The following is a 17,488-nucleotide window of genomic DNA, read 5'->3' as shown; positions in this document are numbered from 1 at the left end:
AGAAAATTAAAGCAGTCCATTTTTTCTCAATTCTTCTTCCATTGCTTTAAGAGCTGATGGCATCCTTTCATATGTCACTAATCCTTTAAGATATTGTAAAATTTTCTTGTCGTCTCTTTCTCTTCTTTGTCTCCATGGTCTTGCAGTAACTAACCCAGCAGCATTAAAAAAGTAGTCCCAATTTTCATCAGTAAAGATATCTAGCTTGATATCTCTTTTTAAGAGACTTTTCAAACCTTCCATGTTTTGATTATTATATTTTTTTAAATGCTTGTAGAAGTTTGAAAAGGTGATTTTCAATTTAATTTGTTGTTCTTCTTCAATCTCTGTTGTCAGGCTTAAAGCAAAAAATTCCTCTAGAACAGTGTTAGTGCCTTTATTTCTTGTCTTACTATTTTGCGCTACTTTTTCATTACTTTGCTTTACTTTTTTGTCCATTATTTTCTTTATTCGATATAATTTGTCTGAACAACCATCACATGGTGAGTAGCTTGAAATTACTTCTACACTGAGTATAGCTTTATAACCTCCTTCATAGTCATCTGGTTGAATTGTTAGATACTCCTGAATTTCCTTTAGATCTTCTATCATTTTCTCTTCTGCATGTTTTCCTCCTTCGTCATTGTCTATCCTTTTCCAAGTGTCCTCTGGAATGTCCCAATATTTAGTGGTTGCATTTGAGCTGTATTTATACAGCAGAATTGTGGAATGAGGCCATGGTTTTGGACTATCTTTTCCATAAGCATAAGGATTTGCAAAGCATTTCCGAAATAATTTTTCTGATACAAGTTCTTTTTTACTTTCATCTGAAGTAAAAAATATGCATTTCAGCTCATATTTCAAGTATTAAAACTTTTATGTTGTATGTCAGGGATTGAGATAGCATAAGTGGTTGATATTAAAAAATTATTTTAAATGTCTAGCATAATTTTGGTTTATAGAAAATTTATATTTGTATATGATAAATAGTTTTAATAATAGATTTTTTTGAAAACCTGTATGCAAATTTAGAATTAGGTGTAGATTTGTCTATAACTGAAAACTGTATGTTGACCTCTAAGTGTAATTTCTTTTTTGATACCATATTCCAGGGTTTCTGTATCTTATGATGTCCTTGATAAAGGTTTACTGCTACATCGTGTAATGTTGTAGGTATATTAAATAGATAACCAATGGGTCAACTATGGAAGATATAATACTTGTTTACTAACCTGCTGTCTCAGGTATAAATTCCTCTGGTTTTTGTAATTTTCTAGAGAGTTCACGTTCATGTCTCTAAAATATATCAGACATACAACAATATGAAAAGTACACAGTAAAAACCTCTGCAGTCTAGCTACCAACAGGAATACCAACTATAAACAAGGAAATAATGGACGGCACATAGTTTGAAAACACTGTTGAAATGTGCTTGCTATTGCATTAAACCGGTTAAGTTAGGCAGAGCTGTTGGATAACAAAGTTTACCTCAGGTACGTATACTTGAACTTGTGTTTTAGGTAAACTTAGTTGTCTGTTGTTCTATTGGGAATCCTTTGCCTGGGAAGTCAGGGTAACTCACTGAAGTGGCTGTTGCATTTTTCTAACCAAGGATAACGATCCAGTCCCCTCCTCTCAACCTTTGGCAGATTAAGATAGAACTTTGGATTCACATGTTAATGATTCCAATTGGTCGAAGTTATAACTGGCTGAATCCAATAATAGCACCACACTACTTTAAGATGATCACATGTAAATGTATCAGGGTAAATAAACAATTGCCACATGCTGAGTAAGCAACATGTATATACCCCAAAACATTAAGACTATATTAAGAGACAATTTAAAACTTCTTACTAAAAAAATTGAAGTTCCTGGATATTGTTTCTTGTGCAAATCTTATATATTAAGAGACAATTTAAAACTTCTTAATAAAAAAAATGAAGTTCCTGGATATTGTTTCTCGTGCAAATCTTGAGATGTCATTGTATATTTTCCTTTTATGTGTTAACACCATATAGAACAATTTTTACACCTCAACACTGAAGAGAGTCCAAGTGCTGCCATTGGTCAAAACTGATGTTGTCAGAATGGGCATTATTTTATCTACCGGTAGATTGAACAGCATTTCAATCACTAACAGAATTGAGAATTGAATTAGGAATATGTCAAAACAATCCAACCAAAAAGCAGATAGCATGTTAACAATTAAATATTGTCTTTATCTGCTAATGGTGGACAGGAGGGGACTGGATCATAATCCTTAGCTAGTGAAGATGTGGCTGTTGGGGAATCAGCATTTATTGATGGCCTTGTGTCATTAAATTTGACAGTGGCAACCTTTGAATTATTGAGACCTTTGCTGTTGACCAAAATTTTGCAGCTTTTATATCTGTGTTTTAAAGGGATTGGCTATTGAAATGGTTGGCTTTGATAGTTTTTTTGGTTCACAGAATTTTCTATGCAGATAATTTCTGCATTTTAAAGCTAATGTTGAAACCATCCCTTTAAAGTTTAATAGACCCTCTGAAGTTTGTGTTAACTGATATGACATTTCTGTGTCACAAATGCTCATTTATATGTTCCACTTGTTGTAGCCACAGCCTATTTTGTTACCTGCTTCGCTTGAGTCAGAAGCAGGCCATCATTGTAGCTGATTGACTCATTCCGTTTTCTGAAAGACTTTGAGTACATTTTATGCTTTTATCAAACATTTCTTGGCTCATTGAAAGGAATGATTTTATAGTTTATCTGCAGATTGATAATTTTGAGTTGTAGCAATATTTAAGTTAGTAATCTAGCATTACATCAACTGTGCAGACTCTCCTTAATTTGTAGATCGATTTGAATTTTACAACACATATTGTCAAAGGAAAATTTTCATCAAAGTTTTCTTGGCTGCAATATACATATTACCTGAATCCTTGTTTTGTGTCGCTGGATTTATTTTCTTGTTTATAGTTAGTATTCCTGTTGGACAAGTAAATGTAGCTCAAAATGTTCTACATGTATTTCTCTTTCTTAGACAAAAGTTTCATTTCTGCAAATTTGTTTGTTAGTTTTAAGTAAACAAAGAGATTAAAGGCACTATTTTTGTCAGGGAAGTGCTTCTTTTACATGCATTCTAAATTGAAGAGGGTGATTATTGGTCTGACACCTAAATTACAAAAGTGGAGTAGAAATTGTTGACAATCGATATTTTTCTGATATTTAATGTTTAATACTGTTGACTAATTATTGGTTGGGAACTTAAATATTAGTCACTTATTGCTTTTAATTTGAGTTACTGTGATGGAGATTAAATATGGACATTATCGAATGACAGCTTTTTACAGATTATTGTATAATTGAAAACATTAGTTTGTCAGAGTTTTTTTGTTTTATAGAAGTTTAGAATTTTTACCTCACATTGTTTATCTAGAATAGGAATAGCTTCATTGCACCATTCTTTTCGTCCAGTCTCATCTACATGCATATATAGAGTGTCTTTTTCATCATCATTCAGAGTTATGCAAACTTCTTCCCCTCTGAATTTGAACCTATAGACTCTACTGACTTCATTCTGAACAAATTGATTTCTTCCATAATTTAGAAACATTATTTCTGTATAGCTACTGGGTACATCCCTCCCTGTAAAATTGATAACAATTACTTAACTTCCCATTAGTAGATGCAATTATAGTACTTTTATAAAGCCTAAAAAAATGATATTTTTATAATGAACTCGACAATGGGCTGAATTTAAATCAATTCTAATATTAAAATGATAAATCATGTTGGTACAATAATCCTTATCATAAAAAATACAGGTGCATACATGTATCACCATGACCATGGAATGCCTGGACACTTGATTTTAATTGGTTAATGCTTGATTTTGGAATACCGTACTCCTTTTTTCAAGTCTGTGACATAGTGATGAAGTGTATAAAGCAGAAAGGTAGGTTGTATGTTCAGTTTCATTGGTAGAATGAGAGGAGAGTGAGTGGCTTTCTATCCCACAGAGGTCCACTTCAGTTCACCTTACATGTATGTTCTTTTAAACTAATAGTCATGGGTACAAATCTTAGACTTATATAAGTTTTATGCAAAATCAGAATTACAATAGCATTTAAGCATGATATAATTTGGCCATACAATTAGTAAGTGAAGACCAGAAATACTGTTGATGACCGTTTCATTAGACATGCATTAGCATAAGATATCGTATGATAATTTTACTCATCAAAGATAAAATTATGGCTATATTTGAAGCCATTAGTTATGTCACTTTTACTAAATTGTTGTGGAATAATTCAAATAACAATTAATAGAAATCTATAAAGTGTGAGCATTAGCTCTTTCAACTGATTTATAGATAAAATCAATGCAACTATGGATAGCATTTTTTTTTAATGATTGTAAAATCTAATGCAATTTGATGTATAATAGCACTTTTGTTTGGATGACATTTGTTTTCAATATCACTTCTCCCCTGCGAAAAATGTTCTAGAACAGATTTTAAGTTCTTGAACGTTCTAGAACTTTTCTAGAACATCAAGAACTGTTCTTGAACTACCAAAAATGTTCATGAACTGAGTTCTAGAATGGTGTTTTTCTTGAACTTTTGTTCTAGAACTTTATTTGTTCTTGAACTGAGTTCTTGAACATTATTTGTTCTTGAACTCAGTTCTTGAACATTATTTGTTCTTGAACTCAGTTCTTGAACATTATTTGTTCTTGAACTTAGATCTTAAATTTGTTCAGTTCTTGAACTTTAAGTTCTAGAACGTAACCCTGAGACTGTCCCTAACATAAACTAAAGTCATAATTAACAGCTAGCAAGTGATTAAAATACCTTGTCTACACCTATCATTAATTCATTTGAAAATGACACATGGTTCTGAATATGGTTTTGTTTAAAAATAAACTGGTCACATTTTCCGATTTATCTAAAAAAAAGATTTATTATTATTAAAAAAAAATCAAGGAATTAAGTACAACCTACAGTTTTTTTTCGTTTATTCATAACCAGGCTTCCCCTCAACATTTCCTTTGCACAACCAAATGTTGTGAATCAAGACTTCTTCTTCTTCTTCTTTAAGGTCAACAAGGCTTCAATATTGAAGAATACATGTTGTTGCGCATGCGTGATTGACAAAAATTTATACAAAATTTATAAAAATATTTTATAACAATTGGAGTGTTTGTATTTACAGATTTTGATTAAAAATATATGTACATGTTTTGTTTGAATTTGTTTATTTGAAGCTAGAGAGAACAGCTGGTGTTAGCTGATCTCTAAAGCTGTCAACAGTGGTGGTTTCAATTACAGTTTGTGGTAGTAAATTCCATTGAATAATTGTTCGGGGGAAGTATGACCATTAAATGTATGTGTCCTTGGAAGTTTGGATATGTCTGTATGTCTGAGTATGATTTTGTCTTGTTCTGCTGTCTGTTTGTTCAAGAATATGCGATGAAATGGCAACAAGACAATGTATTACTTTATAAAATAAAATAAGTCTGGTTTTTAAGCGTCTCTCAGCTAGTGGTGGCCATTTCAACTGATTTAGCATACTTGTGACACTGCTCGTGTAATCGTAGTTTTTGTGTACATAACGAGCAGCACGTCTCTGTACTTTTTCTAATTGTATCTGTTGTTCTTTCATATGTGGGTCCCAGACACTACAACTATATTCCAGTTTGGGTCTTACTAGTGCCTGGTATGCTCTTGATTTTGTTTCTGTGTTTGTAATTTTTAAATTTCTTTTTAGAAAACCAAGTGATCTGTTCCCATTTGATACTATATTGTCTATGTGTTTGTTCCACTTTAGATTTGATTGTATTGTAATGCCTAAATATTTTGCTGATGTAACTGATTCGAGAATGTGATTGTGGAGGATGTAATTATGCCGGTAGTTATTTTTCTTTTGAGAGATGGAAAGGTTTGTACATTTATCAGGGTGAAATGCCATAAGCCAATCTGACTCCATCGAGACATTAGATGTCATGATTAATTAACAGGTATGGCAAACCAAATAGTAAACATATTTCATAGTATTTTATATTGTACATCGCTGTTGTTCTGAATGTTGACTGTTGACGCCATGTTGCTGCAACTCCTGAGAGTGTAAATAAAAGCTGCCGTTTCATTGGTCGTTAAGTAGCAGCATTCAACTTACTAAGCAAATGATTGGACGATTTGGAATTTTCAGTTTAGAAAGAACAAATCTGATTGGTTTCATGGGAAGCTGAACAGAATACAGAATACAAATTGCGCCGTAATTAAAATTTGAACTGATATTGATGCATGATGTTGGAAGAAAATCTATACACACTTTTCCTGTGGTCAGAAATATAGGCCAGTATGATTGATTGATCATCGGGCCTTTACCTAAGTATAAAAAAATCATCATGTACTTTTTGATGTGCACGAAAAAAGAATCCAGGCTCATGGCTTCGTTCAGTAAAATAAAAAAATAGATACCTAGAGAACAGGTATAAAAAATTATTTTTTAAACATTTATGAAAACAATAATTAATAGGGATCATCATATTTTGCGTCCTTAGCTTCACGCTGATGCCAATTGAAATATTATGTTTCATTGCAAAACGTACTCATAATTTGGACATAAGACGTGTATCACATGTAACACAATAAAATGAAAACAAATTAAATTTATTCTGTTGGCAGATATCCAGTTGATAATTGGTGTGTATTCACTACAAATGGCCATGGTCATTCATGATCATGGTCATAGAATGATGTTCTTGAACATTTTAAAGAACGTTCTTGAACATTTTAAAGAACAGTTCTTGAACTTAAAGTTCTAGAACTTTTACATTGTTCAAGAACTTCTAGAACATCAAGAACGGTCATTTTCTGTTCAAGAACATTCTAGAACTCTGTTCTTGAACATTTTTAAGAACAGTTCAAGAACAGTTCTTGAACTTCTCGCAGGGGAGAGGGCAGTGATGATCTGAGTGTCATTGACAGAATTCATTATGGATCAAATCAATGTATATAATCTGAAATATTTTAGATGATGTATTTTGAACATTTTACTAGTCTTACATTAGTATAGGAATATCAGTACTACGTATATTCGATGTAGTTCTGTTTTTGCTTACAAACATAAAATAAATTAAATTATTGAAGTTCTGGTTGTAACCAGGATTCTTGATGAATAGAATAAGCACTCACTCAGAGATGTAATCCAATAGAAGAAGAGCGGTATATCTAATCTGGAATATCTATTAATTTTTCCTGTATTTCAACGAACTTACCTGGTTGCTGAGAAGGCATGGGAAGAGGTTGCTGCATTAACATAGTCCTCTGGGGCCCTTGATAATAATGTGCCATTGTGGCTGCTGTTGCATCTGTATCTATTGTATGTGAAAAAAATGTAACATGAGTTTAGCCTTTTTTAACTGATTTATAATTGTTCTTATGTTGTACTGAATACACTTCAGTCCTAGGTTAAGGGAGGGTAAGCGCTCACAAACATGTTTGACCCTGCCACATTCTTTATGTGCCTGTCCCAAGTCATGAGCTTTTAGTTCAGTGGTTTTCACGGGTTCATGTTTGTCATATTTGTTTTTTCGTTAACTGTTTTGTCAAAAATTAAGGCTGTTAGTTTTGTAATTAAATTGTTTTATATTTTGCATTTCATCGCCTTTTATAGAGGACCATACTGTATTAAAAGAAGAATTTTTTTTATTTCTTTGGTGGTGGACCAAATACCTGTTGAAATACTAAGGCTTTATTACCTCAGAAATAGATAACCTTAGCTATATTTGGCAACACTTTTAGGAATTTTGATCCTCAATACTCTTCAACTTCGTACTTTATTTGGCCTTTTTAACTTTTTTTGGATTCAAGTGTCACTGATGAGTCTTTTGTAGACAAAACGAGCGTCTGGCATAACATAAAATGTAATCCTGGTATCTATGATGAGTCTATTTACCATATAGTAGATAACCTGTCTTAACAATCAGAGCTTTATCTAAGCAGAGTCTAAAAGTTTGTAATATGAAAGTAGTCTTTTCAAACCTCTTAATTAATTTAAAACTTTAATTATATGAAAACCATTAAGCTAACTTACAATTCATGATTCAATTATACAGAATTTCCACAGTTAAGTATTTGATCTATTACCATGACAACAGACTTACCTTGTTTTTTTCAAAGGACAGACTTATGATCTGTTTTTTAGTTTGTCAAAAATCTTATGACATACTGTTGTAGTTACAAATTTCTTGACAACGCCACTGAATAACAAAGAATAACAATGAAGACTTTATACTTGGTTAGATTGCATAACAATTAATGATTTAGATTTGTTAAAGATAATGATAAAGGAAAGTGTAGGGTTCTTACTTAAAGATCATGAAATATTAGTAAAATTTTGTAAAATTATTCATCGAATATTTGATGGTAGATTTGAAATTTGAAATATAAGAAAAAATATTCGTGGGTATCAATTTTCGTGGATTGCTAAAAACTTGCGTTTTCGTTGATATTTGATTTCGTGGTTTTGCCAATCTCTAGATCTGTATACAAAGCCTTTTGAAAATATGGTATTCGTTGAATATTTTAATTCGTGGTTCACCTCTTCCCAAGAAACCCACGAAAATTTGTATCCAACAAATAAAAATGAATCCCCAGTATGATAAGATAAACCATGAACTTAACTTATAATGCATTAAATAATCCTGAATTCCATTTCATATATATAAAAGAATTGCTGAAAATTTCTACACATTATTTTTAAGTGGTGTAAAGGTTAATTTTTGGTTTATTATAAAAATGTCAAACTCCAATTTATGAATTAATTCTTTAAACAGTTTTTTTTTTGTAGAGCCTGCAACTCTTGTTGCAGAAAGCTCAACATAGGGATAGTGATCCGGCAGCGGCGGCTGTGTTAACTTAAACTTCTTAAAAGTTTGATTTTGCAGAAGGTAGAAGACCTGCATCCTTCATACTTTGTATATATATCATTTGTATATATATATATACCTTATGTTACCAAGTTTCTGTCTGTCATATGTCCATTGTCCTTGACCTCATTTTCAAGATTCAGTGACTACTTAGTAAAAAATCCAAGAATGGCCATGTAAAAGTATTTCCATTTTTCGCCTGTCAGGATATCAAGTTTTATATTGTTTCTGGAGAGGTTTATCAAACCTTCCCTGTTTTTCTCATCACGGTGCAGATAAAAATTTGAAAAAATAATTTGAAAATTTATATCGGTCATTCTTAAGCCAGCAATTTGTTTATTAAGTTGGGAAATAGCATCTTCTGTTTCATCAGGGTCTTCTTCAGGAGCCCTAATGTCTTGTTCCAGGCTGTTCTTCAAATCACATAATTTAGTCGAACAATTACTACATGGTGAATAGCTTAGTATGACTTCCACAGTATGAATACCTTTATAACGCCCTCTAGAGTAATCTGGCTGTTGTTTAAGATATCCCTGAATTGCCTCCAAATCACTTATCATAATAGATTCGGCATGTTTTCCGGGTTTATTCTTTACTCTTCTCCAAATACCCTCAGGAATGTCCACAAACTTAGTGGTTGCATTTGAGCCGTATTTATACAATAGAATTGTTGTTTTTGGCCACAGTGCTGGGTTCCTATAATAAGAATATGGATGTGCAAAGATTTCTTGAAGTTCATCTGGTGATACAATTAACTTGAAGTTCTTATCTGAAATAAATAAAAGCATGTGTTGATTTAGATAATTATAAAATATATTTAATTACAAATTTAGAGTAACTTACAGACTGTCCTTGGTGTTGTATTTCTGTCTTTTATTTTATGCTTTTCTTTGCTAATTCAGTATGATTTGCATTTGTTAGTACTATTCCTTTTTACTTACTGAAGTAAAGACCTGTCTAATTTCCATTTTAATTGATAAATTCAACAAAACTTACTAGTTTCAGTTTCTCCAGATGATATTTTTTCATTAACCCTTTTGTCAATGGATTTTTTTGTTGCAAACTTTGATTTCAATAAAATGTTGAAAATATGCTTTAAAGTATTGTAATGCATTGGGAAAAAACAAATATTTCATCAAATAAATTTAAGTCAGAATTTCTTATGTATACACATCTTTTCATATTGGATGCAAATTTTATCAAGTCGGATGCTGACATTTCACAGTCAAAGAGTTTCAACTTAGGTACTACACAGGCGTCAAAAGGCATTGTTATGGAGGAAAGGGTTAAATATTCAAGAATTCTCTAAATGAACTCAAGGGAACTTACTCTAAATAAATCAAATATAAACATCAATACCAACTGTCCAAACTGTATCCCAAACTTGTTCGCTATGCCCATGTCTGTAGAAACGCCTTTGATTTCATTAAACATAATCTATATATTACTGGTATAAATGGTAAGTTATAAGGTCAGGTACTTAGTAAGTTTGTTACTACAATCTGCCAATACCTATATATATACTGTGGATTCATTAATTTTCGTGGGTACCAATTTTCATTCATCGCGAAAACCTTGCATTTTTTTTTACTCTTCCCAGGATGTCTTAACCAGTGGAAAGGTAACCTGACGAATCGTTTTAAAATCTGGAGATAAAAAATTTGTAATAATTGAAAACATTATATTTAGCCTGATTATTTTGTCTCACCTAGCTGTGATGTAATAGTATTAGCTGATGGCTGCTTTGAAATGTGTTGCCCCTGTTCCTCTTGTTGACTTGGCACATCTTTTGATGGTTGTTGTCCAGTTTTTGACTGCTGTAATTTTGGTTCTACAATCTGTTCAGGGGTATTTTGTAGAATAGCAATTGGCTGTTGTGGTCTTTGACTTTGATAATACTGTAAATTTTTAATTGTACAGTTTTAATAAATATTTGTATCTTAAAGGTGAACTGAAAGTCATCCCTTTGAAAATTTTACAAAATATGACATCCACTTCAACTTTACTTAAGATGGCTGATCATCAGAAATGAATCTTATAAAAATATTATGGGTGCCACCAGTGAAGCAGGAGATGCTGACAATATTATGCCTCTATATTTTACAAATTATTATATGACATTATTGTGTATAGGTGTTATAATAATTATAATCAAAAACTAGGGGTGATCTCAGGTGCTCAGGAAGGATAAGCACATCTTCACATACAATGTGGCACTATCTTGTTGCTCATGTTAGTACAAACTTAATTATAAGCATAATTTGGTAGGTCACTTTCGGAAAAGGGATGGGATAATTAATGTATTTACGCATTTTGAACATATTCACTATATCATGTGTGAAACAGTTGTTCCAAAATGGCAACCAAATTGTGATGGCGTCTGTAAAATTAACAAAGGGATGATTTTAACTTTAGCACTTGGAAGTCTTGGTTTAATATCTTCCTTGTGAGCATAAACCCTCTGTCAAGGAAATAATGATAGGAAATACAAGCCCTAGAATTTTGTATCAACTGGGAGATATAATACTTCATGATACAGGTGCTGCTGTTATGTTGCTACATAGAAATGGGAAGTTCATAATTGGGAAGCTGAAATCAAAGAGGTCTCTTTTGTGGTAAAGTTTTGTTTTCAGCTGAACCTCATTGATGTAAGTCAAGATATGAGGCAGACTTGACTGTTTCTGGTGTATCCTTTATCCATCACAGGTGCCAAATGTGGAGCAGGATCTGCTTACCTTTCAGGAGCACCTGAAATCACCCCCAGTTTTTGGTGGGGTTTGTGTTGCTGTTGTTACCCTATCATTGCCATGTTTACCTATTGCGTTTGTTTGTTTTGTTCACTCATCGTTGTCAATATAATGGAATTTGAAGTGACTGTTGTACAAGTGAGAGGTTTTAGCACTATAAAACCAGGTTTAATACACCATTTTCTACAAAAGAAAATGACTGTACCAAGTCAGGAGTATTCCATTCGTTTGATGTGTTTGAGCTTTTGATTTTTCCATTTGATTTAGGGACTTTCCCTTTTGAACTTTCATTGAAGTTCAGTATTTTTGTGATTTTACTTTTTATCTTAAATTTAATGGGATAGACTTGTACAACATAGTTACCAAATTTTGAATTATCTAGTTAGAGAACATCATTGATATAGTGGAAAATGTATTAAAGGATGCTGCTAACTTCTTTTCTTTCTTCCCAAGAAATTTCTGTATGAAGTCATGACCTCATATGAATAAAGGAACAAGTCGGCAAGAAAAGGGGTACAGTTGGTTCTCATGGGAATGCTGATTGCTTGTGAAAAAAATAACTTCCTCCATATGTAACAAATATGTTACTTCATTATTGGTTGAAATGACAATTAAGTTCCCCGTAGACATCTGGCCTTTCAGTCTTAAACATTTTGAGTTTGATTATTGTGCTTCGACCCAGAATGCAACCCACTTGATTTGGTGTTTCCTTCAAACATTTCATATTTGGTATACTTGGTTCAGTTTTACAACCCCTTTGGCCTGTTACCAAGTTATTTTGTATCATAAAACTTGGAAATATTAGTTTACCTCTTTATGCAGTTGTTTCCCAAATTCACCAAAGTCTTTATCCAACCATTTATTACATCCTTTTCCTCGTATTACTAATGTTATAGTTGACTTAGAGAGAGTATAAATACTAACTTTTTCTCCATTTGTATTTTTAAAACTGTGCAAAATTTGATTAGGATGGTTTTCTTTCAGCCTTTTGAAAAGATTCCTAGGATATTGCTTGAAAATAATGCGTTCAAACTTTGAGTAAATTTCATGAAATCTGAATGTAATGGTAATTGATGAGCACTGTGTTGATCTCTTTATAGTATATAGATTGTTGTCTTTTAAATAGCTTTCATCTGAGTGAGATTCAGAATATCCACCTGAAATGGATAGTTCAAAAATGATAATTTGAACTCAATATTGTCTTTAGACAAACAAATTCTAAAAGAGGGACGAAAGATGCCGGAGGGACAGTCAAACTCATAGATAGAAAATAAACTGACAACACCATGGCTAAAAAAGAAAAAGACAAACAGACAAATAATAGTACACCAGACACAACATAGAAAAATAAAGACTAAGCAACAGGAACACCAACAAAAACTGGGGATGATCTTAGGTGCTTCAGAAGGGTAAGCAGATCCTGCTAATTTTTGTATAAGAGATAGTCACATATATTTATATATATATACAAAATTATAGGCCATAGGGATGAATAACAGATTCCAAATCATTACTTATTAATTTATATTGTAAATTGTCTTATTGTAAGGTGTCCTGATTTGAAAAGATATCCTATGATTTATATATAATCACTCATTATGAAACCTATAAATATCAGCTGGAAGTCACAATATGCAGCTAGTTGTTTCTTTAATTGATGCAATTTGGTGATGGAAGAAAATATCCATCCTTTGGTCCTTTTGTGTCTGGTTGTCTCATTGTGGCAATCCTACCACATCGCCTTATCTTTATAATGATTTTAATTAGTAAAATTATGTAAACTATAACAAGCTTACCTTCTGCCATAATGGTGAAATAGTATCTTTTATTTCAGATTAATATGATTGCTTTTGTTAGGTACAATATAACACACTCTGGCTCCAAAACTAAATTGAAACACAAGAAAATATAAGTAAATTAATCTCAATTACTGTTAAATATGAAAAAGAAGATGTGGTATGATTGCCAATGAGACAACTCTCCACAATAGACCAATGACACTGAAATTAGCAATTATAGGTTACATAGGTTACTGTACAGACTTCAACAATGAGCAGAGTTTATTTGACATCAATTTAAAAGGTTACTCGATCATTTCAGGTTTTTTTTTCTTACAGATCATAAAATGATTATCTCAATTGAAAATTGAAAACAAGACCTTTGAACTCCTCTTCTATGTTGAAACAAAATTTGATTACTACTAATTCATAAATGATTTGCATATCTACAAATACTTGAATTGGATTGGTCCATTAGAAGTTTTCCCTTGGTTAAACACATTGATATTAACCATGTTGCGGAAACTACTTTTACTTTGATATATTCATGTGCTATACACATGCATGTGATCCAGGGGTACTTAGCAAATTGAGATTGAAAAACAAATTACATAATTTGTTTAAGCATAGAAAAAAGAAATAATGCATTTAAGCTTGGAAAAAGTATGAAATTCTAATAGAATAAAATTGCTGTGAAAGTGAAGAAAAATACTTAGAGATGGGATATGGCTTTGTTAGAACTTTCATAAGCTTTGGAATATTAAGAATGGCTGAAGCTAGTTGGTAAAATAGTGCTCCTGTCTTCATTAAGGATATATTTAAGAATTTCAGTTCAACAAAAAACAATTGTTTTTTACCATGACTATCTGAAATATGCCTGAAATTTAAAAACACATTTGACGTGGTTAGTCCTGTTTGTTCATTGTTTTTGAGTTTTATCTATCAAAATCTACCTAAACTTTTAAACACATGAAATTGACCTTTATCTCAAAATTTTTTTTGAACTTTTGTTAAATGTTAACTTGTAACTGATGCGGTTATATGAAACATATGTAAAACAGAGTTACCATATATTACAGCTAATAATATGTGAGGTGTTTGAAACACTTGTAAAATGTTACAGAATGCATGGAATAAATGCCTTTAGACCATGGATGGAAACATAAATGGTGTTTGCACTAAAATGTGAACATTGTGAAGGTCAAGCAAGCAGAAAAAACATTCTATTTTTTTAATTATTTTTTTTTTATGAAAAATCTGCTGCACTCTACTGAGAATCTGGTAGTAATCCAAAGTAACAGTAAATTCTTGTTTTCCATTCTATATTGTGGTTTAAGCCATGTGAAACTAAAGGAATATTTGAGCAATGTGACACAGTGACACTCAGAGGTTATTCAGAATAAAGTATATATTTATATAATTAATGCAGTTTGAAAATAGACATGATTTGTTTTTATCATTATTTATTCCATTTTATGGTAAAGCAATACAATTACGTAATCAACAAAAAATTTCAGAACTAAATCTCACAGGAACTTTATATAATTCATTCATAAACTTGTTAATCAAAATCATCTTTGTGAATGAAAAACAACTTGAAAATAGACTTGATGTGGTTTTAAGTTTGAATGTTTATTACCACTTTGCACCTTGTTTATTCTTGTGTATAAATTTGTAAAGTAGGGTTGAGATGATTAAAGTGCTTCAAACCATTTACCATGCAAAATGCAGTTGACTAATTATACATTTGAGATATTTGATCTTTAATTAAAGGACACTTATAAAGACATGCATTGCAATAAGCAGAAATCATTGCCGTATTTTAATGTTCACATGCATGAGAAAAAACCAGTAATTGGCATTTAGTTCCAGAAATATTTTTGATTGCTGATTTTTTCCACTTGTAATTTTCACCTTTTAAAAATACTGATGGTAATCTATTAAGGTTTAAACATTGAATATTGAGGGTGGATCCAAGCTTGTTTGGCTTGGTTGGGGGTCTCATTGGGGGTTCCGATCCCGGATCCCGCTTACTGTTTTGTCAGATTCCCGTATCCAGCTTACACTATGTCCGTAAGCAATTCTCATTTTTTTGTCATTTCCCGGGTAGACCTCATTTCCTGTTTTCATGACACAATAATTTGACTTTCACGTGTCACGCTTACAAAAAATCGGCAATCCCGTGTCAGGCTTAGACCCCAATTATAGAGGTACCCACTTGGTTTTGAACTTTCATAACATTGGAATTTAAGGAATGTCTGATGCTTGTTGGAAAGAGTGCATTAGTTATATTAGTCCAAATAATACAATATGCCATAATTATTTGGACTTGTTCCTTACCTGATTCCAAATTTCCACTGCAAATTTGACTCAGTTCCAGTGTCAAAAACACTGATGACATCACATTTTAGGTACATAAAAGTCAAATTATGTTTTTACAAAATTTTATGTAATAATTGTCATTGTAAGAATACATTGCAGATTTTGGTGGGTCTATAAGTTTACATGACACCTGCAATGTTGACTTTTTAAAATTCAGCATAAATAAAAAAGAGGGGGGGGGGTATTCTAGTTGATCAATCATTTTCAGCTGTAACGCTTGCAGTTATATTATATATATATTTAATTTGTCGTGTACGCATTTGATTCTGGAACACGGGGGGTCAACTTCCTATTATTGGGTATACGGGGATGTGCCAAAAATATGGGTCATAATTTTGCGAGATTTTATATAAAAATGACTCTCCTTTTTAATGACTTCCTATGATATATATATTGATTTGGGGTATGATCTACATATCATATATAAATATGCTATTGAGAATCATACATTATTAATGGTCAGTTATTATATTAAATTAAATCAATTCATTTGAAAGTTCACCTTTCAAACAAAGTGCTTTCAAATAAGTTCCCAAATGAACACCGATGAGTTAGTGCTTATATAAGCATGGGTCATATTTTAAATATTGTATATAAGTATAGGTCATTCTTTCTTAAATAATTATATAACTATAGGTACTGAATTTCAGTGAATGTTATATTAAAATGGGTACGTTTTTTAAGGCAAAAATGGCACACCCCTACCAAGAAAATATCGAAGTTACCCCCCCGTGTTCTGGAATTGATATTGTGGAATATTCATTTTGATCCTGTCAGTTCTTACAATACCAATTGATCTGTTTTTCAAAATTTTTCTCCCCCATGCACCCAGAAAAAAAAGAAATCAAATGGTTACCCCACTATGCCTTATAACCCAACCCCCCCCTAAAAAAACAGATTAAAAAACATTTCCTTAATTGGCTTTGATTAATGCCCATTAATGAGCAGCTGTGAATTTGATGTGTGTTACACCTATATTATAATAGTGTCTAATTTGTACCAAGGACAGATCAAGTAGATACATGTACATGTATAGTAGCAATACTTGTTAATCAAAACATCAATATTTATAAGAATGTGTCAATGGATTTTAAAGGTTCTTAAAAGAAATTGTGTTGAATGATGGATATATGTTTAAGAAAGGTAAACTATTATGCATTTTTAAAGACTTTTTTTTTGTAAGATCAAAGAATATGTCTTGTTGCTTACAGAAATGTTGATTTACATTTATTAAGTGTAAGGTTACTTTGTAGTTGTAAGTTATAGCTTTAGACTTTTTCACAATGTGTGTGTGAATAGATTTTTATAATGTCAAATCTTATAGGCATGATAGATAAAAGTGGACAAACACCTCAAATGTTTTCTAAAAAAGAAAAAACAATAGAGAAAAATTAACAGTTACATTTTCACATAAGGTAATACTTTGTCACAAAAATGTTTCAATATCATACCTCAGACACATAAGGTAAAACAGACTTTATTTTTAGAATTTAAAATCCTAAATTTTATATGTTGAAAGAGCCAAATATTTTTACAGGAGGGTTACGTAATGCCTTTTACCGTCAGGCCTCAAATGGCCATTTTCGGCTACTGTTAAGTGTCAAATTGTTTAAAATTTTACCGTGATTCGTCAAAATAACCATATCGAGATTCGTCAGAGGTCTCAAATAATTATCGTTACAG

The 17,488-nt window shown here is 31.7% G+C and overlaps 2 protein-coding genes across 4 annotated transcripts in view; one reads left to right on the top strand and one right to left on the bottom strand.

Annotated features, from left to right (window-relative positions):
* LOC143058785 (uncharacterized) overlaps window positions 1-17,488 on the top strand; it is a 163,793-nt gene that overhangs the window by 36,421 nt on the left and 109,884 nt on the right. The window lies entirely within an intron of this gene.
* LOC143058860 (uncharacterized) lies at window positions 9,014-15,825 on the bottom strand. 2 transcript variants are annotated; one of them, XM_076232342.1, is made up of 5 exons: window positions 15,764-15,825; window positions 13,442-13,531; window positions 12,456-12,802; window positions 10,607-10,796; window positions 9,014-9,667 (listed from the first exon to the last, which is right to left on the bottom strand). In XM_076232342.1, the coding sequence occupies exons 2-5, from the start codon at window positions 13,449-13,451 to the stop codon at window positions 9,045-9,047; spliced, it is 1,170 nt and encodes a 389-aa protein (XP_076088457.1). In that variant the 5' UTR covers window positions 13,452-13,531; window positions 15,764-15,825; the 3' UTR covers window positions 9,014-9,044. The 2 variants fall into 2 exon arrangements, with proteins under 2 accessions (XP_076088457.1, XP_076088456.1); XM_076232341.1 differs by lacking the exon at window positions 15,764-15,825 and having other exon boundaries at window positions 13,442-13,549.

This window comes from Mytilus galloprovincialis, chromosome 14, assembly GCF_965363235.1.
Source record: "Mytilus galloprovincialis chromosome 14, xbMytGall1.hap1.1, whole genome shotgun sequence".
Lineage (NCBI taxonomy): Eukaryota > Metazoa > Mollusca > Bivalvia > Mytilida > Mytilidae > Mytilus > Mytilus galloprovincialis.
The sequence above is the reverse complement of the archived record's forward strand: the minus strand, read 5'-3'. Positions and strand labels throughout refer to the sequence as shown.